Source organism: Centruroides sculpturatus, unplaced genomic scaffold (assembly GCF_000671375.1).
Source record: "Centruroides sculpturatus isolate CEXI.00-Female unplaced genomic scaffold, Cexi_2.0 scaffold158, whole genome shotgun sequence".
In the NCBI taxonomy this organism is placed as follows: Eukaryota; Metazoa; Arthropoda; class Arachnida; order Scorpiones; family Buthidae; genus Centruroides; species Centruroides sculpturatus.
This window is the reverse complement of record NW_019384347.1, coordinates 943,384-960,656: the sequence shown is the minus strand read 5'-3', so window position 1 is coordinate 960,656 and position 17,273 is coordinate 943,384. Positions and strand designations below refer to the sequence as shown.

General features: G+C 31.0%; 1 protein-coding gene and 1 pseudogene across 1 annotated transcript in view; one reads left to right on the top strand and one right to left on the bottom strand.

Moving 5' to 3' along the window:
- The first annotated feature begins 3,486 nt into the window (after positions 1-3,486).
- Positions 3,487-4,900, top strand: LOC111636539 (annotated as a pseudogene).
- Positions 4,901-11,366: 6,466 nt separating this feature from the next.
- The window catches only part of LOC111636530 (RNA-binding protein 8A-like), a 29,534-nt gene continuing 23,627 nt past the window's right edge, over positions 11,367-17,273 (bottom strand). Inside the window, exons 5-6 of the mRNA XM_023381813.1 lie at positions 15,937-16,064; positions 11,367-11,523 (exon numbers count right to left, since the gene is read on the bottom strand). Coding sequence (XP_023237581.1) covers positions 11,475-11,523; positions 15,937-16,064 — 177 coding nt within the window. The 3' untranslated portion in view covers positions 11,367-11,474. The remainder of the gene's footprint in view (positions 11,524-15,936; positions 16,065-17,273) is intronic.

Below are 17,273 nucleotides of genomic sequence, written 5' to 3'. Positions count from 1 at the left end.
GTATTTGAAAATATTTCCTTTCTATTAAAACATAAGATATGTATAAAGGTTTAAAGCTTTGTGAAACTTCTTTTTTCATAAAAATAGTTTAATTATTACAATTGCTGCATTAAGCTAAAGATTTATGTTGTATAAATACAAATTACATCGTAAAATTACCTGTTGTCACTGTATTAGGAAGAAATTCTTTGATAATCATGCTTTACTGGTATAGAGATGTCGAATAAAATAAATGATTCATTGTCAAGTAACATTTTTATATTTCCCAATATTGTTACAAAATCTTATAACATACATTGTACAAAATAAAATTCACTTGCAGATAGGACTTTTTATTGTCAAAATCAAGTAAATTATAAGCAAAAGACTTAATATACAAAATATTACAGAAACAGTTTACATATACAAAGTTAATTACAATAAATGAAGATGCTATTGTCTACTCTTTCTGATGTCAACTACAAAGGAAAACTGGATCCTGTTATGTAATGATTTACATAGTACTGAGATGGTATTTTAGTGGGACTGTAGTAACAAGAGAAACAATTTTTGTTACATCATATACTTAAAATTCATAAAACTTCCTAGATATGTTGATACTAATAATTATAGCTGTTGTAATTCCAAAATACTCATACAGGACTTCAACCATCTGAATTGCCTGGGATCGGGTGGTCTAGGTGATTGGAAAATCTGGATAATTGGATTTTTATCATTAGATGACTGTAGTGAAAAAATGTCTAAGAATTTTATCTATGTAAAAACAACAAATGTTGATATACTACTTTATTTCTAATAAATATGAAACTAATTTTTATTTACCCCAAAAGAGCAAAGATGTTATACGTCTATCAAGTGCTTGGCTTTTCAGCTTAATAAAACATTAAAAGCCAGCTTTAATTTGACATTAGCATAAATTATCACTTTTTGTATAGTAAGTAATAAATTCCATAAGATTATCTTAAAATATTTCTTGGTTTCTTTAAAAACAAGACTAATTTAATCCAGATAATTGGAGTTCTACTGTATTAGTGTATCTTTTCCACTTTCATCCTTTTACACTGTGGCATGGTTTTCTTTCTGACATCATTATTTTCTCTCTGTGTAATTATTTAAAAAAATATTACTAGCAATATGCAAAATACTCTTTTGCAAATCAACACTATGTGAACTGCAGTTGTTACCCAAAATACATTTTCAGGCTTGTTTATTAAACCCAGTGCTACAGTAAATTAGTCAACTACAACAGTAGATAATGCTTCAAAAACAGGTTAATTAAGAAATATAGAACTGGATTCTGAATATCCATGTGATGAAGATTTCTGATGTATTGACACTGACAGCAAATACATCAAGACTTTTAGAAGTTTTGAACAACAAAAGTATGGAATGCCATGTTGTAAATGTGAAAAAAAAAAATTTCAGGAGAGATTGTTCACTAGAAAAGGTTTTTTTTAAACTTTAATCAAATGCTCGAAAAATTATTTTAACAATTTACACTCAGGTATAAAACATTGTGTTTAATTTCAAATAACTAAGTATAATAGTAAGGAAACAAAAAGTTTAAAGAGTGGGTTAGAGTAATGCCACCTATAACACAAAGCTGGAAGGAGTATTGTGCAATCATGAGTAGGCCATTTTGTACATGTGGAAGATGGGTTTGTCTCTATTACAAGTTTATCTTCAGTGTTGATTTGCTGTGTTTCAGTATCAACATTGCCATATAAGTGTTGTGCTCCTGGATGCAGAAATTATAAGGGTGGGCCTAAATTAAGTGTTTTTTTCATTTCCAAAAGACTCAAGAGTTAGAGCCATTAGCAGGGAAAACTTTGTTCCAACAAAGTACTCAAAGGTAAGCTTACTGTGTCAACTTTTTAGTAATTGTAATTCCAAATAGTGCTGTTTACATGTATTGGTTGTTTCATGTAGATATTACTTCATTGCAGGTATGTGAATTACATTTTCATAATCATGAAATTGAGCAGATGGCTTGCGATTACAACAGCAAGACAGGTGAAAGACTTTACTGTAACCCTTAATCATCCAAGACTTGTAGAAGGTTGATTTTTTTCTTCTGCACATATTAAATCTGTTGTGTCTAAGACATTAAATTTCCAAAATTTAGTTTTTCACTTCTCAGCATATTGACCTTATTTCTAACTTCATTATATTCCTTTCATGTTTCTAATGATTTATTCCTGAAGTATGTTAAATATTTCTTTTTTACATGTATTAAAATTTTGATTTTTTGTCAAACCATGGTTTTTATCTCCTTTTATTCCATATAATTAGTTATCATTATTTCTTTATACTACATAGTCAAGTGATGATACATGTATCCTCTCTCATAATTGTAAAAGAGCTCTGATCGAGTATGTAGTATTAATATATATACTGTACTGTTACAGTACAGTACACATATGTCACAAAAATGTTGATATTTAATTTCTCTTAAATTTTTGTTGCACATTGTTGAATATGAATTAAAGCTCCACATGTTAGTAAAACAATATTGGTATTTCTTTGTAGGTGCAGTACCTTCAAAACTGCCAAATTGTCCAAAGTATTTGTCAGTTGAAAAGCTTGTAGTGGCAAGGGAGGCACTCAGTAAAAGAAGGGATCATCTTGAAAACAAAGCTTTAAAAGTACAATACAAGAAAGTGTTACATCTTTTAATCATTATGTCAATACAACAACATATTTACAAATTTTCAAGAAATGAAAGATAAACTTTATAGTAATGCTGAGAAATTTCCAAACAAATGGATAATTATTTCAAGAGAAAATTGCATCAGCATTGTGCTTCTCAGTGACACACCAAATGTGAAAGTAATTTGCAGTCTATGTACAAGTAAATCAAGAACTGAAGCATCTGTCTAATATCAAAGTCTTTTTGCCACTAGTGGTAAGTAATGTTAATGAGATGGTATGACATTCTTGTACAATTTCCTCTAAGTTCACAAATGATGCTTTCCAGTTTACTATGGATGAATGCATACAATGTATTTTAAGTTATCTCAATAAGTTGGAAGGCATAGTGCATGAAGATGATACTGGAATTGTTGCATTCCAGAAAGAGCAGGTCTTACTTCTTCCAGTATGCTAAATAAGGTTATGATATTCCTGCAGTATCATGGTGTTTTTCAGCTTATTATATTCTATTTCTCCTCATGCATATAAGTTTCTTAGATCATTAACATTATAAAGATACCAAGCCCAAGTACCATATGTTGAGTATGTGCACAGTTTCAAAGAAGCCACAATTAAAACAGGATACCTCTAACATGCTCAGATATGTCTCATTCAAAAGTCATCTCCTGAAAGAGGAAGACAAAACTGTCATTCTTCAAATAGATGAAATTCATTTAAGAGCAAATTCTGACTACAAAGGAGGCTCCATGGTAAGAAATGCATTTGGCACAAAAGAGTTGGCCACAAGTGCTTATGTTTTTATGATTTCTAGCTTTTCATCACCTTACAAGGAAGTTGTGCATATTTTACCTGTTAAAATTATTAGAGGTGATATACTTCATACATTTCTTAAGAAAATTATTAAGTCGGAAGAGATAGGCTTTACTGTATAGCTGTTGTCTCTGACAATAATTCAATCAACAGTAAAGCAATGTTCTTTTTTAGTTAACCTCCATCAGTAAAAACTGAATACTGTCATCCAAGTGATTCCAACAGAAAACTATTTTTTGTTATTGATCCAGTTTGCATCCTTAAATGCATATGAAATATCTTGGTTGACTTTGTTCAACCAATTATGATCTATCCTGATTTTGATGATACATTTACAGTTTCACAGATTGCTTCCTTTTCAGCTTTAAAACAGCTGCATTCAAATGAAAAGCTAAATCTGCTAAAATATGGATTTAATTTGTCATTGAAACCTTTGTATCCTTCTGATATTGAATGCCAGAATGTGTGAAGTTGGTCTTGCATATTTTCACTCCAAGCACCTACATAGCTATGAGGGAATTGGGCTGTGTGAAACATTTTGATAACTGGGAAACTACTCCAAATTACATTGAGGTAATTTGCAGGTGGTGGGATATTGTAAATGTGAAAACCTCTTTAAAAGGTCTAAGGCCTCAAAATCCATTTCAAGAACCTATAACCAAAAATTCTGATCATATTATAAGTTTTCTATAAAAATTTTTAAACTGGTTACAGAGGTGGGAAAAGTTACATGGATCAACAATGCTAACAAGAGAAACACATTTTGCTATTAATTAAACACACTACTCATGCATTGCTTCAGATAGCACAATTCTAGATTTATGATAAAGGTAACAACAACTTCCTTTGTGGCAAGTTACAGAGAGATAATTTAGAGGATAGATTTGCCAGGTATCGTCAACTTGCTGAATCTCATTACCATATTTCTATCTGCCAACTGTACGAATGTGAAACCAAGCTGCATATTCAAAACAACAGTGCCTCTAATTTTGAAATCACATAATGAAAGAGAAACCTCATCAAAAGTAAGTGCTATTCCTGAAATGAGTCATTTTATAAAGCATGTGGCAGAAGATTATGACTGTGTTTTGCCACAAAGTATAATAAGTAACTGTCATGTTGATGTTGCTGACATAGATAGTATTCAAGGCTCAGTGTGGCCATTATTAACTTACATAGCTGGGTATACTAGCTGTGCAATGATTAAAAAATTTAAATGTGATTAGGGGCAACTGATAGGGGAGGTCTGTGTTATCCTCACATAGATGTTGTGACTTGTATGTCTTATATTTATATACTTGTTCTTTCAAAAGAAAATGAGATATTTAAGACTTAACCCACTATTACTTGAGAGTGAGCCATACACTCACTCTCATTTTCAAAGAAGCCTGAGTTACAAGCATTTTAAGTTTTATGGCCAAACTCTCCTCTACCTTCCTTCCAGAGTATTGCCTTCAACAAGATATTGGAATTGGAAATAATAGTCATCGCTAAGACTTTCAGTGCCATCTTTGTTTCAGTTGTGTTAAAGAAGTTAGTATGGCACTCACCCATGAGTAATCCTGTGGTTTTTTTTTTTGCATTTGAAGTATTGGTGAATTGCTTTTTGTCCTTATGTTATAATATGAAAATATGAGTTTTGGCTCCATGGATGACGTATCACACACTATTGATGTTGTCAGAGTAATCACACAGAAGAAGGTATCATTTGAACTAGTACGATTCTAATTGCGAAGTGATATCGTATATACCAGGGATGGCCAACTTTTGTGTACATAAGATCTACTTTTTATCTTAAAAATGTGTCGCAATTGTAAGAACGCCGATTGGGGGGGGGGGGAGATTTTTTCCCCTACTGTCGGGATGGTCTAAGGTCTACGCGTATGTGGGTGGCGGTTTTTAAAGGCAGCAAAGACAAGTGTTTTACAAAAGTAAACTGTTTATTCCGGACGATAATGCTTACATAAAGTCTCTCGTTGGCAAGGTCCTGTGTTGTTGGAAATTTTCGACGTCGGTGCTGGTCTTGCGTCGTCGGGATTTTCGGTGGCGATCTGGTCCTGCGTTGTAGGGGTTTTCGGCGGCGATCTGGTCCTGCGTCGTAGGGGTTTTCGGTGGCAATCTGTCCCTTTGACAGTGTTGAGAGGAAAAAGTTCAAAGTCTCTAAAGTCGGTGCACAAAAAGAAGAACAGAGATACAAAAATAAACGGAGATATACGAACACAACAGAAGTCTAGGTGGGAGTCTTGGTGGAAGTCCTGTTGTCCTTGGAATTGGTGCTTTTATGTTTGTCGGGATCGGCTTTTTGCTAATTGGATAGACCTTACATCACCGTTTTCCAATTGGTCATCCACCTGTCTCCAGGTATAAATAGAGCTTCGTAAAGCTCGCGGGAAAGGTCGGCTGGAGATGGTTTATCCAACACCATCTTTTCGACTCTGATCGCATTTAATTGTTGACTATGACACCTACGCTCATTTTGAAATTTTTTGTAGTTTCGTTTTACTTTCTAAACTGCGTCTTAACTTTAATATTTTAAATTTTCTTCTTTTATATCTAAAATTTTGTTTTTCCCGTTATTCTTTATGAGCGCTGATGTCAAAGTCCGGTATCGCCGATTTGATACTTATATAATTTGCTTTCTTGACAATTTAACTTAACAAACTCTTTTTTTTTTCCTTATATCTTTCCCTTTTGCGGGGGCTATTTCCGGGGCCTCACACGATCGACTCGTTGTTGTAGGCATAATCTAAGTCAGCAATGGGCATTCCGCGGCCCGAATCGATCCGATTTTTTTAAACAAATGAATTACGTAGAATGTTTCTATATTAATAAAAACAGACTCAAATATTTTATTTTTTGTTCATAAAAATAACATTAACTTATAGTATGCAGCAAAAATTCAAATGTTATTTTCTACAACTTGTGTGTGTGAATAGTTTTTCCTGCAATGAATTTAGTAAAAATTAAAATGAGAAACCGGCTAACAGACTCACCTCGAAACTACTGTAATTTAAAACTAGCAGTGACTAATATTTAATCAAATATTTTTTATACATTACGTTTACATCAGTTCTAGAAGCTAAATTAAGTATACCTATTCTATTTTATAATTATATATGAATAAATAATTGTGATTTACCGGCATTTCCTCCCCTCTTTTATCTTGTACATGGCCGGCGTTAGTTCAAAAGTTTTGAAATGCAGCCCTTACACAGAAAAAGGTTGCCCATCCCTGGTCTAAGTGGAGAGGGGGAGGGAGGTGTGAAATACATACTAAGTTTAGATAGAAAAGAAAAGCCACAATTTAATTTAAAACACGAAGAAAAGGTATTTACATTTTAAACAGAAGAAAAATTGAAACTCAACGTTGTCACTTTCGGGGACCACCACTTCACTCTACTTCTCTCTACTGTGTCCCAACCTACTCTCTCTGTCCCTTCTTTTTTTTCGGTTTTACGACCCTTTGTCTACATTTCTTATTCCCCTTTTACAACTGTACGCAAATGTATTGCACATGGACCGACAAAACCACATCTGAGGGAGAACGAGGAGGTCCGATATCACTACAGTTGCGTTTGCACGTTACGTTCACGCGTTGCGTTTGGTTACAACTTACAAGTGTAACATATTAAGTCAAGACATCGCAAGCGATCGACCAAAATTGGTTTTGCGATCGACTTGTTGGCCACCCCTGGCTATATACTCACTATCATGGAACATGATAAAATGATTCTGAAATGGCTCAATGAGGAGTCTGGGGAAGAAAATGTAGGCTCCTTCATCACAGACAATGAGAGTGAGGATCTCCATATGAAAATCCAGGAAGTGTTGAGAAAGAAGCCAGATCCTTCACAGGCAACATCAGTAGGAAGAGAAAAGTGTGCATATTGCCCAAAAAAATAATAGGAAAACAGCATCCAGGTGTATAACATTTACTGCACTGATCTGTAGATACCAAATAATAACAATCTGCAAACAGTACCAGGCTATTCAAGTTCTGAATCTAAATAGATTCAGAACTTGAATAGTTCAGATATCATACAGTGGTACCTCGGTATATGTCTTCTTTAGAATATGTCCAATTCAGAATACGTCCTGTTTGGAGGAAACAAATTTTGATCGGTATACGACTTACCGGGTAATTCAATTATACGCGCCATCTATGAACAAGTAACACTATCGGTGTACTAGACCAGACTAGACATTTGCAGTGCCATGGTTTATAACTTTGTTAAATTTCTTCTGATTTTAAATTTTAAGTAAAATTTTATTATTTTTATTAATCATGAATTGCAAAAAGGCAAATGAAAAGCAACAGAAAACTAAAAAAATGACTAGAATCACNCATATTGCCCAAAAAAATAATAGGAAAACAGCATCCAGGTGTATAACATTTACTGCACTGATCTGTAGATACCAAATAATAACAATCTGCAAACAGTACCAGGCTATTCAAGTTCTGAATCTAAATAGATTCAGAACTTGAATAGTTCAGATATCATACAGTGGTACCTCGGTATATGTCTTCTTTAGAATATGTCCAATTCAGAATACGTCCTGTTTGGAGGAAACAAATTTTGATCGGTATATGACTTACCGGGTAATTCAATTATACGCGCCATCTATGAACAAGTAACACTATCGGTGTACTAGACCAGACTAGACATTTGCAGTGCCATGGTTTATAACTTTGTTAAATTTCTTCTGATTTTAAATTTTAAGTAAAATTTTATTATTTTTATTAATCATGAATTGCAAAAAGGCAAATGAAAAGCAACAGAAAACTAAAAAAAATTACTAGAATTACAATGAAAAAAAGTGTGTGTTGAGAAATATGAAGGTGGCATGCGTGTTTGAGATTTAACTGTTGCATACCGTATTCCAAGAACGACAATATCGACAATCGTGAAAAATAAAGACATTATTAAATCTGCTAATGTTGCAAAAGGAGTTAAATCAATTTCTAAACAGAAATCAAAGACATTAGATCATGTTGAGAAATTGCTTTTGCTTTGATAACTGAAAAACAGTGTGCTGGTGACATCATATCAGAAGCAATCATTTGTGAGAAAGCTAAAAAGATACATGCTGATCTCATGAAAAATCAAGCAGGAACTAGCCAGGAAAGCAAGGTGTTTAATTAAATTAATTAAAGCCAGCCATTTTTTTTACACGCGAACGGATTAATCATTTTTACATTACTTCTTATGGGAAACGTTGGTTTGGTATACGTCCTATTCGGTATAAGTCCAAACATCAGGAACAGATTAAGGTCGTATACTGAGGTTCCACTGTACGAGGGATGTTCAAAAAGTATTGGACCTTTATTTTTCCCGCGTAAACCAATGATGCACGGGAGGTCTCTTTCAGTGGAGTTGTGGAGGGGAGTCATGCACAGTCCTGAATTTTTTCCCGCCTGCAGGAAGCATCAGTCGCTGGCAGTCGGCCTATGAGTGAGGACGTAGTGAGCGCTCATCAGATCCCACTAAGTTGGAAAATGACTGAACAATGTGAGCAGCGATATTGCATCAAATTTTGCCAAAAGCTTAGTATACCCAAGTGGAAACCATTCGCAAAATTCAGCAGGCTTTTGGGGACGATCCTCGAGGCCAAAAAAAGCGCAGCAGGTCTGTAGCAATGTAAAGGTCATGTTGACAGTTTTTTTCGACTCCCATGGGGTGGTGTATCCTGAGTACACATCACAAGGCCAAACCATCACAAAGGAGTACTACCAGGAGGTCCTTCGTCGTCTTTGTGATGCTGTGCGACGCAAACAACTGGATCTGTGGTCAACCAAAACTTGGCAGTTCCATCATGATAACACACCCACCCATTCTGCACATCTGATTTGGACTTTTGTCACCAAACACGACATTCCTGTGGTCCATCACACTCTGTACTCTCACGACATGGCTCCGTGTGACTTTTGGCTATTTTCCAAGCTGAAAATGCCGCTAAAAGGAACCCAATTTTAGTCAAGAGAAGACATCATGCAGAATGCGACAGACCGGCTAATGGCCATTCCAAAAGATGCATATCAGCAGTGTTTCCAGCAATGGCAGGAGCGCTGGGAGAAGTGTAAACATTACCAAGGAGACTACTTTGAAGGGAATTAGGGTTTTGTACCTCAAAATCAATAAATGTATTTTTGCCAACCAAAGGTCCGATACTTTTTGAACACCCCTCGTATTTTTGTTTTTATATTGAAATTACTTTTAATGTATTCTAACTGAAGTGAAGTAAGGAAGGTAAACATTAGAATGTGTATTATTCATAACAAAATATAACTTCCTGATTTGAGTAAAATTTCTGAAGACAAATCAAGAATAAAAAAAATATGTAGAATGAGTGTGGCACTCACTCTCAAGGAACAGTGTAACAAATCCAACCACAAGTAGTGCCAGGTCAATAATCTTATAGAAAGATGGCTGGAAAAAACTTGAGAATGAATACAGCATCTAAATCAAACTTATGAAAGACCTCAAAGACCGAGTAAGTTCTTTATATGAGGTGATTTTTTTTAACTCTGCCCTGTGGGCATTAAGAGGACCTCTTAGCAACCCCATTATGGGTTTGGCAATGGTGAGGAACATATCCAGACAGACTATCACATGAAAAACTCTTTAGACTTTTTCGACCCATCCAGATTCGATCCCAGGTCCCTCAGAGCAGTAGGCTGCCACCTTATGAGATGATCTAGAAAGATAATATAATAACTCCTCCTCAGCAGAAAATTTAATAATCGGTCTGAGGAAACAAGTAATTTGGACATTGAATGAAAATGCAAGAAGTAACAGTATTCAGCATAATCTTGTTCTATTCAGTCATCATCTTATGGGATCAATGCTAAATATTTTGTTGCTAGTAACAACTTGGGTGATAAACTTGATCAGAATTTACTGGTAACACAATCCAATTTATTTTATCCAACTTATTCATTTGTATTTGACTTATTACAACTGCTTATGCTGTCCTAATACTTGTAATTACCACAGTACTACTACTACTAAATAGACAAACACATTACTATAAAGTAAATAAATACCAATGTTTATTAAAACCAACTACATTTATTTGTTTATTAACACTTGTAATTAAGATATTAAGTAAAAAATATAACTCAATTTAGAGAAGAGACAAGCCCTACTCCCTCTCATTGAAAATAATGTAATTTATAATTTCCAATCTTTAATTTAGGCCAATTATTTTGATTACTAAATGAAGAAAGAATGTGTTAAGTTTATCAGCATAATTAGATATTTGCTTTTTTTTATATTGCTATCAACTTATCAATAACAATAATAGGATAAATATAAGACAATTTTAAATTGACAACACTAATTATAAATTATGAAGGAATTAAATTTATTTCTAAGTGAAATTAATTCCTCCAGTCATCATGTTAATTTGTCATTCAAAATATTAAATTATTTTCTGAAGTTAAGATGAACTATTTACCTTAATTTTAATAGCTTGTATTAAATATTCATCTTAAGGCCAATTGCAACCTCATAGAAAATTTGTAGAAAAAGTCATTAATTTGATTTTCAAAATTTGGAACCATATATTAACAGAAGAATTAAATAGGACTCTAACACACACAACTATTTCGTTTTATCTGCTTCCATTTTCAAAAATTTTTGGAAAAGGATTTTCTCCATAGAAAAAATTAAATTAACATTGCCATCTGCTGGAGATAGATTGATTATGCATAATCAAACAGGTTACAGCCTTAAGATGAACATTTTATTAAATGTTCATCTTAATGACTTATGAAATTATATCTTGATTTAAATATCAGAGAACTTTAATGTCAAAACACTAGATTTTCATAGTCATGTCATTCAAATGATTCATTAAAATATCGTATGTACTGTACCTTACTAAAAAAAGAAATACTAAACTCTGATAAAAGCAAATGTTTATTGATTATTTAATGGACACTTCAGTAATTTCTATTAATTACAAATATTAAATTGAAATGACATAAAAATAAAAAAAATTGTGGCGACTTAGTGTCTCCTATGGTCGAGGGATCGTTCTCTTGGGCGACCGTGTTTCCTGAAAATAAAAACACTTTTGTTGAATTCTAATTAATATTGATATTGAATAAGAATTTCTAAAAATTAAAATAACAGTAGTTCAACATTTCAAATCAAGAAAGTCACTTTTATAATCACTTTTAGTATAGGGCAGTACAATTAAACCAAATTGTATATTCAACATTTTTTTGCTATGCAATGCTCATTCACATCAACTAATCTAATTGTTTCTATTTATTTAATGCATTAACAATGTTCTTTATACTTTTATACTCTTCATTTGTCACTTAAAAAATATCAAGAAAAAAAATTTAGACTGTTGATAAGATGGTAAATTTTAGTATTTTTTTTTTTACTTCTTAATTTTTACTTCTAAATATAATATATATATATATAATTGTAATCCTGAAGCATGATCATAATCAGATTAAGAAGTAAAAAAAAAATACAATTTGCCATCTAATATAATCAGAATAAAGTATAGAACTGCAGCTCACATGCATTTTGCAAAACCTATCATATATATATATATATATATAACACAGTACCACAGTTCTGTACTGCAATTTTACTATATAATATAATATAAAACAAATATTGAATTTTTTTAAACACATTTTCACAAAATTGTGGAAATAAAATTGTAAAAATAATAATAAAAAGCAGAAATTAACACTTTCAGCAAGAGCCACATTTGCCCATGTCTAATATGTATATAATGGTATGTATCTTTTCTATTGATTATATATTAGTTTTAAAAATTTAATTATGAGAATGAGACTAGAATTCTTAAAATTTAATTATTATTTTTCTAACATTACTAAAATGTTGGTGAATGTGATTTGTCAATATTTAATTTAACTGATCACAACCAAACTGATGATGTAGTTAAACTTTGATTTTAACTCACTCACATGATAGTAACTAACATAGTTGTATTTAAACAGTATGAATAATATATTGGCTTATTATATATAAAATTGTAAATATAATTTCTATATGAATGTTGTATTACTCATAACTTTGGCCTTTGTCAGATGTATTCAATTTAATTATTGAATATTTAAGTTTTAATGAGAAGTTCCATAGACAAAGAACATTGTTAAGCCTCTAAATTTAGATGTGGACAAATTACTAATTAAAGTCCTAATATAATAATTATATCAAACATACAAATGGTACAAATTCAAAAATGCTGGTATGCTTAGCATAATAATTGATAGCATGTTCAAAATATAACATTAGAGTTAGGTATATTTATACTAAAATTTAATTGTTAAATTTTACTATTTCATAATTTCAGTATAACACAATCAGTAAAATGCAACAAAATTTCAATTTAACAGAAGTAAAATATCAAAGAATTAAAATACTATTTTATTTTAAAATTAAAACACTGAATTTCTGTTGAGAGTATAGATCTAACCATTAATTTTAACTATTATCATATTGCAATTGTGTCATTGTTACATAATATCCAATTTACATGTGACAGAGAGGATTTACTATTTTGTACTACACCAAACCATATGTATTAAACTTAACTCAATATGATGGAATTCATAAAAACAAATTTAAACAGAAATAAAAATTGAGCTTCAATAAAGGATTTCATTAAAACAAGACCCTCAGCATCTTTAGTAAAATAATTAGATTGAAGAAGTTGAAAACCTTACATCAGTTCACAGTTACTAACTAAAAAGGAGGAAAATTGTTTATGATCAAGCCATAAAAAATTTGGATAAAAATCAAATTTTAATTTCTTTTTTACTGATTAATAAAAAATGGGACCTTGAAAGCTAGCCTCAATTTATAGTTTTAATTTTACATAGAACCATGTAAATTTGAGTGTTAAGCGCACAAATTTTCTAGCCTAAATTTTCCTTTGTGATTTCACAATCTGACACCAAATTTTGTATCTTAACGATAAACATAATATTTCAATACCTACAGCAAAATCGTGTAAACCAGAATTGAATGGAGCTGAAATATTTTTCTGTTTTTGCAAGTTTCTGTTTTGAACAATTTTAGTATTGTTTTTTAACCTCTAAACTAAACCAGATAAATGACATAGTTATGTAAAGGTAATTTTACTATAAAAAATGAACATAAGTAAAATAATTTATTATTAGGCTTAATCCAAACTGATTTTAACTACAGTGGGTGATCAGTTAATGAACATAATCTGTTCCAAGACTTTGTTCGCTATCTGAATTGTTTGTTAACCGATTATCAATTTACCATAGGTTTCTATGGGAATTTGATTAATTCATTCTGGAGACACCAAAAAATTAAAAATATACACTTTCTTACTATGTTTATTTATGTGTAATAATAAATATATATATATACACAGTCTTGCATTTTTATTAGTCATGTTTTTTCATTTGTAGGGGTTAAAGAATCTGTCTAATATCGATTGATTTTCTGTCTTCTTCATGATTTTTCAGAAGTAATTAATAGCATTGTCATTGTAGAGATCCCNTTACTATGTTTATTTATATGTAATAATAAATATATATATATACACAGTCTTGCATTTTTATTAGTCATGTTTTTTCATTTGTAGGGGTTAAAGAATCTGTCTAATATCGATTGCTTTTCTCTCTTCTTCGGGATTTTTCAGGAATAATTAATAGCATTGTAAATGTAGAGATCCCTAAGCCTATTAACCTCAATCTGGTTTGGATGCCATTCTAACACCATTGTTCTGACATCTTCCCACTTCTTCAAAAGTACTTTAATAGCAGATATCGGCATTAATTCTCTTTTTCAAAAGAAAACATATTTTTGAGTGTTCTTGGTGTTCTTCATTCAAGAGTTCTTGACATTCTTCTGTCGTCAGATCTGTTTCAGGTTCAATTATGAGCTCTTCAATGTTCTTTATTTCTCAGATGTGATTTTTGTTACTTAATCTGCTTGAATCTTCTTGATTACATGGTATCTTTCTTAGATAAGATTCAACTGCAGCCTATTGCAGACCTGTTCAAGCCATACTGCCCAGCAACATCAGACATCTTCTGCCCACTCTTTATCTTTGCTATTATACCTTTCAAAAATAAAAACAGACACAAAACAAGTGCCTGCCCGACAGTCTCACAAATACTATAAAAGAATTGTTTCTGTCAGAAAAATAAAAGGCTGGAATTACAAGGGAGAGTTTCAAAATTCGGAGGAATACTATCCAATCAGTATATACCAGATTGAGCATCAATGTCAATGTCTCCCACACTATGAAAAGTTTCAAATTGTTACCTGAAGACAAGGGAAGACCAATCAGTATTCATTTTTTATGTTGCTTCTTGTGTTTATTCTGTGAGGTGTTCATTGTCCGAACATAAAAATCTTTCACAAAAGTGTTCATTATCCAATTTGTTTGTTAACCGATCACCCACTGTAATAATGGGAGTATTTAAATGCAAGAATTATGAGCTATTTGACTGCAATAAGTTCTTGCTGTTTCCATGAACAATTCAATATCAAAAACTAGTGCTTTGTTCTGATGTCAAAAATTCTGATCGCATTACAGTAATACAGAGATCAATTTATTCTGTGATCTGACTTTGAAGACTTTTAATAACCCTAACTGATAGTTGGTAATTACAGACTGAAGTTAACAATGTTAAATCAACTTGTTTTTGAATACTTTGTACTAGTTAGTTTCTAAATTCTAAATACAAAGCAAATTGACAATGATGTATTAGCTTATTCTCATTGTTTACATGAATTACATTCACTGCTTGTTTTTGAGAACTTGGTTCTCAAACTCAATTCTGCTTCTGGTTAATTCCAAAGACCTAGATTCACATGTGCCCTTGTCATTATACCTGTTGTTTACTCTGACAAAGTTTGAAATCTTTCTTAAAATACAGTTTGTCACACTTTGCAATGACTTATACCTAGAGTTTTTACTTAATTGCCTAAGAGTGAAATTTTAATTTTCCATCTTATCCAGGTTATGTTATGCTCTTCATATTCAAAAATCTATTGTTTCCACATATGATGGATTTCCAGCTTATAGGAAAATTTAAAATAGAAAAATCACTCCATTCAGAAGAACTTTTCTATTTTAGATGGTGTTTACTGTATTAGAATTGTTATAGAATTATAAATATCATTATATTACAAAACTTCAAAAATGCAAGAAATTTGTTACTGTAATAAGAAAACATTCAGTTTTAAATTTTAACTAATATACAATGTTGAATTTAATATTTATAATATTTAAATGACTTAAATTCTTATTGTAAAATGTGATAAAGTTAACATTCCAGTAATGCAACATTTTAAAAAATATTTTTATCATCAATTCTCTTAAAACACTTGTGAGGAATGTTCAAACTTCTTAATTAAAATGTTTTTATGATGATTTATTTCATTATGTAGTTTACTAATACTAAAATATATTAAATAAATAAATAAAATATAATACCTTTTAACTGGTCCTTTAACAAAACTCCAATCTACACTTATTGTATTACCAAGAATTTCTGACCCATTTAAATTTTCAATGGCAGCTTGTGCTTCTTTGAAAGTCTCATATTCAACTAAAGCATAACCCTATATAGAAAAATTTTTAACAAATATTATGATTAAGAAGAATTAACTAAATATCAGAAAGATAGAATAAAATTGATTTTAACTGGAGAAAAAAAAATTTCAAAATATACTAAATGAAAATTGGCATTTCATTTGTTTGAATAGCAAAATCTTGGTTGCTACAAATTTGCAACTAACTTACTATTCTTAACAAATATTAGAGAAAATACAAGGAAAAGATACATTTGAAATTTGTCTTTCATAATTTGCAACATGTTGAAATTAAAAGTGTGCTATCACAAAATTTTAGGAATTTTGCTATCAATTATGGAAGAGATTTGAGATTTTCTCATGGTATAAAAATAAATTTTAAGAAAATTTGAAGCCAAAACTTATAGGAGTTTAAAAATCAACTGATAACAAACCTAAGAAATAGAGACCAGTTTTATAATAATTTTCATTCATAGAATCAGTTTTCTAATTATGTCTTTATTTATTCCTTTGCAAAAAGCATGTTTTGGACTAAAATAAGCAGCCAAGATAATTGCAAAAAATTGGTAAAAAATGTAAAGTGACTGAATTTTTTATTAATTATAACTCTATAAAATAATTCTAAAACTATGTCTAGTACATCAAATTAAATAACAATACAATTTAACAACAATTTAAATACAATTAAAGCAAATAATACATTACAATAATTTTTATGCCTCTTTTAGAGAAATATAAACATAATAAATTTAGATTTATATGTATTATTTGAAAGCAAAGAATATTGTGTATTATATTTTTTCAAGAAAAGCAAACTGGATAAAATATAAATAATTTAAAACAATAATCTTATAATCCAGCAGTATATTTATAACAAATGTTTTCAGCCATCTTAAATGACAGCTAAAGCTAGGAGGGACTAAAAATCATAACTACAATTTTTACTGCCTAGAAGACCTAGTCTTAATGATAACTGAAAATATTTTTACAATAATAATAATAATAATAATAATAATAATAATAATAAATTCACATTCCACAGACAGTATTGGAAAACAACACGCACATAATGTACTACGACAGAGCCATAATCACAGATAAAACAATTTATCACAACAGACCAGACATCACACTCATTGACAAACACAATAAAATCACATACATTATAGACATAGCCATTCCAAACACTCACAATGTACAAAACACATGCACTGAAAAAATTAGCAAGTACACAGAACT